The following is an 11,834-nucleotide window of genomic DNA, read 5'->3' as shown; positions in this document are numbered from 1 at the left end:
AGAGCGTGTGTGTTTCTTTCTCTTGCACAACCATTTTCTTACATCAGGGCCTCATCCTCTTGCTGTGACTGTGATCAAGTTTAATCCTGATTCCAGAAAAAGCTTCTATCTCCCAGTTCTTGTCTTAGAGCAGGGAAACTTGAGACAAGAATAGTCTCCACTAATTGAGAATTTGAGACAAGTATGTGTCTCAGCCAGTGAAGGCATCTGAGGCAGGGGTCAAATGGTTTCTGACCACAAGGACATTGTTTCTGGTGGAAAGTGATTCAGGAAAGGAGAGTCTTTGGAATTTGCACCCGAGGAAGGTGCTGTCTTGTGAAATAGAGTTTGTTTCCTCTCTCATGGGAATTTTTCAGGATTACCATGATGCAGGCTGAGAGCTCATTGCACAGGCTGCCGGTAGTATGCAAGATGATTTAAGTGCTAAACATCTGCATACTTTTACTTTTAATAGCTATATATATATATTTGTGTGTGTGTGTTTTAGAAGGAAATATAACAAGTATATCGCATGCATGATTTCAGATAAAATTGCTTAAAACTTGTCTTTGAAGAAATATTTAAGAAACGAAGTGACTTGATGTAAGAAAGTTAACGGTACAGATGGTGTGCAGACAGGACAGAAATCTGAAGCACGTTTCTCAGTCCCATTCCCTGATCTGTTTGCAGGTTTGAACTGATTAATTCAGGAAATGTGCAGCTGGAATTCAGCTGGATCTCAGAAGAGACGGCAAAGGCTGTCAGCTTTGCGATGCCAGATAACCAAGGTACATGCGGTGACGGGTAAAACCCAGGGCTTGAACTGGGTCCCCAGTTAGTACAAGAGCCTTGTTCATGGAGAAGCAAGCACCGCTCCAACGGCCCCCTAAAAAGCAAAGGAGAAGCAGAGCAGAGGCCTCCTGGCATCTGCAGAGCCAAAAGGGCCTGAGAAACTCAAGAGCTGAGATCTGCCTTCCTGGGGCCCACACAGATCCCTAGGAATCTTTTCTTTTAGATCTTAACCTTCACAGATCCCTAGGAATCTTTTCTCTTAGATCTTAACCTTCTAGAAGATTACAGACTCTTGGAGAAACTGATGAAAGCTATGAACTGTCTCCCCAGGAAAATACACACCCATGCCCAATTTGCACTTTAAAAAGAGCCCAACACTTAGTGGGCAATTATCCGTTAACTCTCTTTCAACTTGGAGATTCCCAGACCTTTCTAATGAGCCCTTTTCCATGGGCCCCCAGATTATGAACCCCTACTTTAAAGCAATGATTCTCCAAAAATTATGTTCACATCCCATTATTCTTGAGTCACATGACCCACAGACATCTACTTGACCCACCCCCTTGAGCCAAAAGGAAACAAACATGAAAACTTGATGGAATTAACGGAAGTATTTTTCATGAGTCTCGTGTGAGAGATGGGAGCCCATTCTTTGGGCCCTGGGGCCCAAAGTATACCCGCTAGCAGAGGTGAGCCCACAGAGGGTGCCTAGGGCCTGTGAGTGGGCTGCCCTACACCTGCCCTCCCACTGCAGGTGCAGAATATCACTGGCGCTCTATCTGCCCCCAGGTTTCTCCCAAAATGACCAGCTTAGCCAGGGCACGCTGCACACGGGCAGCACCCTGGACAGTGCCATGGACCATTGGAACGAAGCTTCCCTGCCACCCTTCTCTGTGGAGCCCGTCTCAGGCATGGTGCCCGTGGGGAAGACTCAGAAGCTCAAAGTGAAATTCTCTCCGATGGAGGTTGGAGACTTCGAGAGCAATCTTTTCTGCCAGTAAGGAGATGATCTCCCAGCACAAAGCACTGCAGCTCCTAGCCCCTCTTCTGTCCCACGACACCCACCATTCTTTCCAGCCCCAGACCCCTCCTCAGCCCCACATTGCCACATTTCCCTTTGGAGAACAAGGAGAATCCAGTCTTTTGTATAGCTCATCAACCCTCTGTAGACCCTGCCTCCCGCCCACCTCCCCTTCCCGGCCACGTACAGGATTCCACTGGGCAACAGGATGGTGGGCAGCCAGCTGGGTTCCAGTCCTGGGGCAAGCATGAACTTGGGAAAGCTTTCTTGTACCTTTTCTGAGACTCAGTTTCCTCCTATGTAAAATGCAAATGACAATACCCACCTTGTAGAGTTGTGAAGACTAAATGAGCTAATTCAAGTGAAGAGTTTAGAACAGTGCCTGGCACGCAGTAAGTACGATAAACATTAGGTGGTGGTGGCAATGGAGGAGGTGGACCTGGTACATAGTAAGCAAGGGACAGATGGGGCCCCGGTCCAGTTAGAGGAGAGTCAATCCAGTAACATCTGGCAATGAAAGTCCCTAATGTGGTACCCACTCCCCGGCCAGCTCCATGGAGAGCACCTACCTTAGAGGAAGTCTGTGATCCGTGGCATAGGGTGGCAGAGACCTATGTGAACAATAAGACCTATAGAAACCCTGCAATCACACTGCAGGGACCTTTCCCACACCTGGGCCACCTAAGCTTGGTGCTGGGGCTCGAGGTCTGCTCACATCTAGTGTACTTTCTCCAAGGAGCTCAGGGTAGTTTTGTAAGGATGTCTGAGTCCTTTTTTGTATCCCACTAGATGCCTACGAAAGAGCCCAGAGGGAAAGACTCTGTGCTGACCTTATAGCAGGGAGGTTTTCTCACCATTGGCAAAGGACGTAACTTGAGGCCATAGTAAGGTATACAGAAGGAACCAGAATTCAGGCCCCTCATACTCAGCCCATTCATGCATCCATCCACTCCACAATTAATTAGTGACCACCTACTATGTATCATGTACTGTTCAAGGCGCTGAGGTTATATTGTTGACTGAGACAGACCCAGCCTCTGCTCTCCTGGAGCTCACATTCTGATGGTTGTCATATTCATTTACAACCACGAAAGCAAAAATCGATTAAAAAGTTAAAAATAGATCAAAATAACCTTATCCTCTCAGGATTCCTAACCTGCCACCTGGAGAGCAAGGCCCAGTCCTGTCAACAAAAGGGCGGAGCTCCCTGCCCTTCTGCCATTTTGACCTGAAAGACTCGGACTACATCAGCGGTCATCGGCGCAACCCAGATCTCCGAGGGCCTAGTGGTGGGGCTCTGGATCCAAATACCCGGGTGATTGAGTTCACCAGCGTGGGCATAGGAGGGAAGAATCTCCGGTGAGTCATTTAGGTTTGCACTAGTTGAGTTCATATCCGTCAGTCCTTCTTAAAACTCAGAGGAGGAATTCAGAGTAGCAAGCTAGACTGACACGTAGAAGCATGCTTGCTATCCTGGGGTTTGACTTTAGAGAACTGCCTCCGTGAGGAAGCTGACTTCTGTCTCCCTGGTTTTGACACTCTGGAAAACTTGGAAGACATAAAAATAGGATCCCTGACCACTGCCTTGACCACAGAGGATCACTGGGACAGAAGAGCCCTTGGTGTCATTATTATTCCAAAGTCCAGAGCTCTAGCCACACTAGAGTTCTCCCCAAGTGAGATGCACTTTTTGTTTCTGCAGTAACGAAGTGCTCAGAACAGTTCTGATTCCCACATAAAGGAACTGTGCTAGGGAACAGTCTAGAAAAGTTTCTCTTAATCCTCAAGCCCCTTTCTTACTCTCTGCTATCGATTCTTCCCCCCCTCGGCCAGGACTTTTACAATACTGAACCCGACCAATAGCACCTACTCCTTCTGCTGGGTCTCTGAAGAAACTGAAAGTCTCCGGAACCCTCCAGCCTTCACATGCCTTACAGGAAAGGGCCTCATCCTCCCTGAAAAGAAAGCTGAGGTGTGTATGAATGAGGACCGCTTGACTCAGGACTTTATTAATTCTATGCCCCTCTGCATAGCAGGTCTGCGGTAGAGCATGGGTAGAGTTAGGGAGAACAGCCTAAGCGTGTGTCCGTCAACAAGTGTTTCTTGAGTGGCTACTCTATGTGTTAGGCAGTCCTCATGGACAAGACAAACCCGAGCTTTCTTGGTTGGCCATGGAGAAACAGAAGTTTTAAAAATTGAGATTATTAAATCAAGGAAAGGAGAGTTGGACACCAATGCCTGGGGACTGTACTAGGACTCATACAAGAATAAGAAGTAAAGAGTTATTTTTGTCCAAGGGACTGACAGCAATGAAAGGACACAGATGTATTTTTACTTGGTCAGGCCAAAGGGCAAAACAGAAAAGTGGAGTCATGTTCCGTGGTTTAGTCCTAATGTCCACACAGTGATTTAGAGCAGAGGGACAGACTTAAAGAAATACGAACTTGCTGGCCAAAACAGATCTGTGGACCCTATGTCCTGTAAATTCCACAGAGAATTTTGGAGGCAGAAATAAATCCATGAAACGGAAATTCCGAATTCAGTTGCCTTCAGGAAGACCATACAAATGAATGACGCAGGCCAAAGGGACAGTGATAGGCAATGATGGGCACCAGGGCTGGCTGGCCACAGTGCTTCTCTGGAAGATCACTATACAGAGCAGTGGGCTCAGCGTTGCCGGTTCTCCCAGACTTTTCAGGAAAAGCCCAAATTACAAGCTTCTACCTTGAATCTTTCCATTTTTACATGCCATCCAAAGACAGGGCATGAAATATGGTAGCCTAGCCATCAGAGCCTGTGAGTGGGGTAGACCTCCCGAGAAATGGTGGGCTGGGCAAACAGATTGATGTTGCTGGTACCGCTAAACCTACGTGCCCTTACGAAGAGGGTAGAAAGGAAGTGATGACCTGGTAATGTCAGCCAGCATAACCCCAGGGCTGGCAAGCCTCTAAGGGCACATGGAGTAAACACACAGAAGTGCCTCTAACTGCTCTGCTCCAAACTGTCTTCTCAGATTATCTTCCAGTTCACACCTTTCCATCTGGACATCTCAGAAGCATTCTGGACTTTCTTAATCCCCGAACACAACATCACAGTCCCTTTCCTGCTGGTAGGCAAAGCCACTGACCCTCTCATCAATCTGGACAAGTCACATCTCAACTTCAGTTGTCTCCTCATTGGTAAGGCTGCCCTGTTGGTTTATATTTAGAATTGGCATGACCTGTGGGGGAGGGGCATGGGGCCAGCCCAGCAGTGCGCTACAGGAGCAGACATGGGCGGGGAGCTCTTCCTGGTGCCTTCCATAAGCATGTCAGAGGGCCTCTATCACTATTCACAAGGCCACAAAATATTCAACCTCTCAATCTAATTTCCATCAGGTGTCTTCTAAACCCACACACCAATAACCTAAGGAAATTTAGGAGGCTTGCTACAGAGCCTACTTGGAAGATTCCTTTGGAGCCTGGACTGACTATGTTTATTTACAGATCCCCACGTCAGCCCCATCCTGCTTGCATGTGCCCCCAGATTATGGCTGTATCTGTTTGCTTCTTGTTCTGTGCCAAAGTGATCACATTTCTCTGCCACCCTTTCACACTTTTATCCAGCTTAACAAATATTACTGAGCCCCTTGTGTGAGCCAGGCACTCTTCTGTCAGCTGAGAATGCGATGGACAAAGCCCAAGTCCCGACCGTCGTGATGGTTACATTCTAGTAGCAGGAAGCAGACTACCAAAACATGACAAAGCAAAATGTATAGCATGTCAGATGTTGATAAGCGTTCCAGAGAAGAATAAAGCAGAGTAGGGGAATAAGGAATACTAGTGGGCAGTGGGAAGGTGACATTTGAGGTGAGACTTGAAGGACATAAAGGAAGTGATTGGCAAGTCCCTTATAACACTGTGAATCTATCACATGGATGTGATGTTGTGTGTGTGTCTGTAAAATACAACTAAAGTCAGAGGATTTTTTAGTAATTCATTAGATTTTTATTATTCATAAAAGTAATATTCTTTATACGTCAATCAATGTGGTGTTGTATAAGGAAAAATGTAATAATCATTCCCCCCCTTTCTATCTCATCCTTTCCTTTCTGTCAAAGGAAACCAGTGTTAACAATGTGATGTGTATTATTACTTCCATACATTTCTTATACTGATACATATAAACAGATAGGAGGAGATTGTGGCATTTAGTAAGGTTTTGAACAAATAAATGAGCAAAGTAGCATAAGAATAATAAGAAAAACAGGGTTTAATCTAGGAATGCAATGATGGTGCACTTCAATATAATTGTTACATCAACAGATTAAAGAAGAACCAGGTGATCATACTGATATATACTGAAAAGTCATTTCTAAAATTCAGCAGACATTCTCAACAAAAACTCTAATAGTAAAATAGGAATAGAGGGGAAAACGTGAATAAAGGAAGATTAACCAAAATCAAGGGGCAGATATTATCTGGTAATAAACTACTAAAGTCACTTCAATTAAAGTCAGGAATTAGGCAAGGATGTTCATTATCACCGTCATTATTGAACACTTTCTTAGTGGTTTTAGCAAATACAATAAAACAAGAAAATTAAACAATTGACATAAACATTGGGGAAAAAAGAGGCAAAATTATCTCATTATGCTGTTGCTGATGACTTCATACATAGATAACCTCAGGAGACTCTAGAGAAAAGCAAAACAAACTACTGGAATCAACAAGATAATGTAGGAATGGCTGGATGCAAGACGTGTGCAAAAATCAATGGTTTCTATTTCTTTTAGCAGTAAGCACCTAGAAACAAACAAAAAATTCCATTCATAAGACCTATATGATAGCTAAGGATAAATGTAATGAGAAAAGCACAGGACCTATATGAATAAAACTATAAAATCTTATTAAAATGCCCCCAAACAAGATCTGAACATTTGTCAATTCTCCCAAAATTAAATGCAAATTTAATCGAGTTTCCATTAAAATCCCAACTAGGGTTGTCAGATAAAATACAGGATGCACAGTTAAATCTGAATTTCAGATAACAGTGAATAATAGTTCAGAATGCCAAGCAATATGCAATATTTGGGACATACTTAAACTAAAAAATTATTTGCTAAATCTGGCAACCTTAGTTCCAAAATGATTGGGGTGAGGGGGGAGTTGAAAAAAATGATTCTAAAGTTCATGTGGAAAAATAAATGCTCTACAGTAGTCAACGAAAGTAAGAAAAAGCAAAACAGTGATAGGAGATGTATTAGTCAGGGCCCTGTCAGCACACTCGTGACATACCCAAAGCCTAATTCGAAAGAGTCCGATGCAGGGGTTGTTTACAGAGATATGGGCAGAGCTGAGGGGCCTACCAGCCCCCATTAACAAAAGCAGGAAGGCATTGGGTCTGAAGGAACAAGGAGGATCCCAGGAGAGCTGTGACCCAGGCAGAGCAGCCACCTAAGAGGAGCAGGCAGTTGATGGGGTAAAGTTCTAGAAGGAAGAGGTAGAGTCCCTTTGGGAGGAAGGATCCTTGTAGAGCAAAAAGAAGGAAGAGAGGAGGCCAAAGGCCGAGGAGCTGGGAAGAGGAAGGGAAAGAAGCTGCGGAGCCTCTTCTATGAAGGCTTCCTCGTGCCTCCTGAGGTGGGCCAGGAGCAGGCACGAGGCCTCCCTGAGGGCAGTGTTTCCCCCTCCAGGCAGAGAGGCCAGGGAGACCGTGAAGATCACCAACAAGGAGGAGCAGAGGTTCCATTTTGCCTTCCAGGACACCTCCCGATATTCTGAAGGTTTCAGCAACAGCCTGGTCGTGTGTCCCATGGAGGGCTGGGTCCCACCGCTGTCCAGGTAAACAGAAAGGAAGGCCCCCAGGACTGCACTCGCCCAACATGGCAGGGTCCCAGGCCCACCAGCCAGGAGAATCAGTTTCCCTTAGAGTGCCCCGTCCCTGAAGTCTCTCCCCACTCTAAAATTTAGATATTAGAATCCCATCTCTGTCCTACTTATTCCCTGTTGTTAATTTTCCTAGTGAATTGTAGCATTGAGAACTTCAAGCTCTTGTTCTCAGTATTTTCTTATGTTTATAAATCTTTTCCTTGTGTTTGCAAATCCATAAAGCAGTGGCCTGCCGTGCCCGGCACATCTTCAAAATTCATCATGATTTGGAGTTAGGATGTCTTTTCCTCCTAGTGTATAATAGTTTAGTATTCAACCTTCTTTAACAGGTTGGTCTAGTTATCTAATCTGCTGTCTTCGCCCCCAACCAGGTTCCCAATTGATATTTTCTTCACACCGAAGCAGGAAGGAGAAGTGAACTTCAATTTGATCTGCAATGTGAAAAAGAAAGCCCACCCTCTGACCTTAAATGTCAAGGCTCAGGGCTACTCTATGAATGTAGAGGTCAAGTGCAAGGACAAGACTGGCACCATCAGTCTCTTGACTCCCAACCAGACCACGACTCTCAACTTCTATGAGGTAAAGATGAGAGAGGGCCTCGCTCTCTCTGTTTCCACACCGGCTGGGAAAGGCAGTACAAGTGAATAGTCGCTGAATCTCTGTTTCAAATGCTGGGGAGACCAGGAGAACAGAAACATGCCAGGAGCAGCTCCACCCGCAGAATGTGTATGGTTTTGATGTGAAAGCTTATTTTACTTTTCAGAGGGTGGAGAGATGGGAGAGAAGGGGGAAATGCTTGTCTTAAACCTACAGAAGGATGTTTTGCTACCAAGTGAGATCTAAGAATTAAATTGTCATCTCATTCTTCTCACTTAGCAGCTCTTGCTGGACTCTCTGACTACTCTCTGAGCTAATGATACTCAACTCACGAAAATCATCTGACATCACTACTTCCCAAAGGGTATTTTCCCCCAACGTGTTGCATATCCTGACCCCACAGAAGGGAACCATGGTTTGCATTCACTCAACATTCAACTCTGTTCTGTCTCAGGTGGAGTTGAATGAATGTGTCCAGTGTGAATTCAGCTTTATCAACACCGGAAAGTTCAACTTCAGCTTCCAGGCAGAGCTATCCGGCCCCAAGTCCCTGCTGCAGTACTTGGAATTTTCACCCATGGATGGCAGTGTGGATGTGGGGCAGAGTGCACACGCCTCCCTGTCTTTCCAGCCATTTAAGAAATGTGTCTTGAAGGGCCTGGAACTCAAAATCAAGGTGAGACCATTTAACATTGTCCGACACTGAACGCATTCACAGCATTCTGTCTTGAGAACTATGTCTGATGGCCACCCTTAGCTGCAAGGAAGGATGGGAAGTCAAGCATGTTTCCCAGGCACATTGGTAGCCAGAGTCCTGCTAATGAGGAAGCCCTGGGAGGCAGATGTTGGGTAAGGACTGGCAGTCTCTGCACACCCCTCCGCCTTCAAACTAAATCATCGCTGCAGGAGCAAAGTAAGAGCCAATGTCGGGCCCAGTTGCAAAGTAGTCCACCTTGCTTTCCTCAAATAAACATGTAAACTGTTCATCAGAATCTCTACAGATGGAGCCCTGAGACCTGAATTTTTTTTAAGCACTCGACTGTTTCCCTCCTTCACCTGAGGGCGTAAGGGCCCTTTCCTCTCACTTCTAATCACACTCCACCTGCCATTCCCTTCCCACAGATCAGCCACGGTCCAACATTTTTGTGCAGCATCTCAGGCTGTGCCGTGAGCCCAGCCGTCCATTTCTCCTTCACCAGCTACAACTTTGGGACCTGCTTCATCTACCAAGCTGGGATGCCCCCATACAAACAAATCCTAGTTGTCTCCAACAAGGAAGAGACGTCTATGAGGTAAGCAGACTTCCCAGAGCTTCCAGATGATTCTGCCACTCCTGTGGGTCCTACAGCCTCCACACAGGTGAGGTCCTGCCAGGACAGAAAAGGAAAGATTCTGGGAAAGCCTCAAACACTGGTGGTCAGGAACCCCGAGTCTCCTTTCCCCACCGCTAACACTCATACTTGGATAGCCATGAGCTACTCTGCTAAAAAAAAAATCCTCTTCTGGAAATGAGGAGGGCAATGCCGAATGACCTGACAAGAGGTTCGATGGCTTCCATTTATTTTCCGCATGTAATAGATGTGGGAACTGAGGTTTGGAGAGTTAAAAAGTTAATTTCTCAGGCCAGTGACCTTGCAGTAAATGGCAGATCTAAACTGAGCCTGAGCCTTCTGATTCAAATCCAGCCTCTCTGTGCCATCCCTGTGTAGAATGTTCCAGTTCAGGTTTCTGGGCCCTATCCCAGACCTAAGAAAACAAAACTGGCCCAGAGACCTATGTTTATTCAAAGTTCTCCAGGTTAGTACTCTGCAATTGAACTTTCTTCAGTGTCGGAAATGTTGTATGTCAGCACTGTCCAGTACGGTAGCCTATAGCTGCACGTGACTGTGGAGCACTTGAAATGTGGCTAGTGCCACTGCAGAACAGAACTTTATTTTATTTTATTTTAATTAATTTTAACTTTAAGAGCCACATGTGTCTAGTGGCTACCATATCACATAGCACAGATCTAGGTTCAAATCCCAGCACTTCCCTAGCTATGTGACCTTGGGCAAAATTTTTAAACTCTCTGTGCCTCTGTCTCCTTGCCTGAAGTGGGGGGATAGTCGTACCTCCCCACAGGGCTATTAGAAGGATTAAATTAGTTCCTTTAGAGAGAGTGCTTAGAACAGTGCCCGGAACATAGGAAATGCTCAGTTTTTTTTATCTGCTGCTACTGTTTTGGCGGTGATGGTGGTGATGGTGCTGGTGATGATGATGATGATTCTCCTAAATGTTAAATTACAAGAGTGTCATGTAATTTTAAATACTAACTTAAAATCTTATCTACCTACACCCCTCCTTGCCTGATTTAATTTAATCTGAGTCTTAATTTGCTTAAGGCATTGCGCTCTATTTTATTGTCTTAGCCAGAGTCCTTCTCTAAATACCCAGAAGGCAGATGAGGAGGGGCTGTAATGGAGGTCTATGTGCTTCCTACCCACAAGTGAAGGGGGTGGACATGATCTTTGAAGGTCCCTTCTAGTTGAGCAATTAGCAATAATAATAATAGCTCACCTTTATGGAATGTTTCCTCTGTGCCCTCTCTAGTGACTGATTTAGTCACTTTATCTCATTTAATCCTCACAGCAATTTTATGAGGTAGCCATCACTACCCGCATTTTACAGAGGAGGAAACAGAGATCCAAATGGGCTGAGTAAACTGTTCTCAGGTCACATGGCTAGTTAGGGATAGAGCCCGGATCCACACTCCTGTCTGTCTGACTCTGGACACATACTCCTCCCCACTGTGCTTTACCACCCACTTACTTCAGGAAGCCACCCCTTCTTATGAAAGGGTACAAAACCATGAGCTGCATTATCAAGGAAGAGAGGATAAAGAAAGTGAAAAGAGCACTGGGCAAAAGGTCATGAGACTTTGCATTTGAGGCCTGGCTCTGCCAGGATCTCTGGATGTGATCTGGGGGAAGTAACTCGACGGTGCCCGGGAAACCACAGGCTGGATCACTGCTGAAGTCCTTTCCGGCCCTTACGTTTAGACTCCAGGAAGACTGGACAGGACATCAAGCAGTGGATCCAGCTCAGAGAAACAGGGGACAAAATCTCCCCCTCTGGGTCAGGCATCTGAGAGCTTACACACCTTCCTCCTGGTCTTCTCCAGCTTAGAGTGTTTGTACACCAACACCAGCCACCTCGAGGTGAACTTCCGAGTTGATGTGGTGAAGCCAGGAAAGACACTGGAGATTCCCATCATCTTTTATCCCCGAGAAAGTATCAATTATCGAGAACTCATCCCCTTTGAAATCAATGGGCTCTCACAACAAGTAGTTGAAATCAAAGGGAAAGGCACTGAAATGAAGGTAAGAGCCGGTTGGGGAGATCCTCGGGCTTGGCGCCCCTACTTCTTGCCCTTCTTTGCCCACTTGAGCCCACCTGCCACCCCCTCAAAGTCTCCTGCCCCCAAGCTGCTCTGTCAGGGGGTCAGCCAGTCCTACCAAGGGGTGAATCGTCAGATCAGACCCAAGTGAATCACATAGATCTCATTCAATACCAAACTTTACTGTATCAAGGATACAAGT

General features: G+C 45.8%; 1 protein-coding gene across 1 annotated transcript in view; it reads left to right on the top strand.

Moving 5' to 3' along the window:
- The window catches only part of HYDIN (HYDIN axonemal central pair apparatus protein), a 342,406-nt gene that overhangs the window by 303,681 nt on the left and 26,891 nt on the right, over positions 1 to 11,834 (top strand). Inside the window, 10 exon segments of the mRNA XM_007462964.1 lie at positions 670 to 767; positions 1,561 to 1,768; positions 2,939 to 3,151; positions 3,626 to 3,764; positions 4,806 to 4,971; positions 7,464 to 7,611; positions 8,031 to 8,238; positions 8,711 to 8,932; positions 9,379 to 9,548; positions 11,417 to 11,615. Of these exon segments, the coding sequence (XP_007463026.1) occupies positions 670 to 767; positions 1,561 to 1,768; positions 2,939 to 3,151; positions 3,626 to 3,764; positions 4,806 to 4,971; positions 7,464 to 7,611; positions 8,031 to 8,238; positions 8,711 to 8,932; positions 9,379 to 9,548; positions 11,417 to 11,615 (1,771 nt within the window).

Source organism: Lipotes vexillifer, unplaced genomic scaffold, assembly GCF_000442215.2.
Source record: "Lipotes vexillifer unplaced genomic scaffold, Lipotes_vexillifer_v1.1 scaffold70, whole genome shotgun sequence".
NCBI lineage: Eukaryota > Metazoa > Chordata > Mammalia > Artiodactyla > Lipotidae > Lipotes > Lipotes vexillifer.
This window is presented reverse-complemented; position numbering and strand designations above follow the sequence as displayed.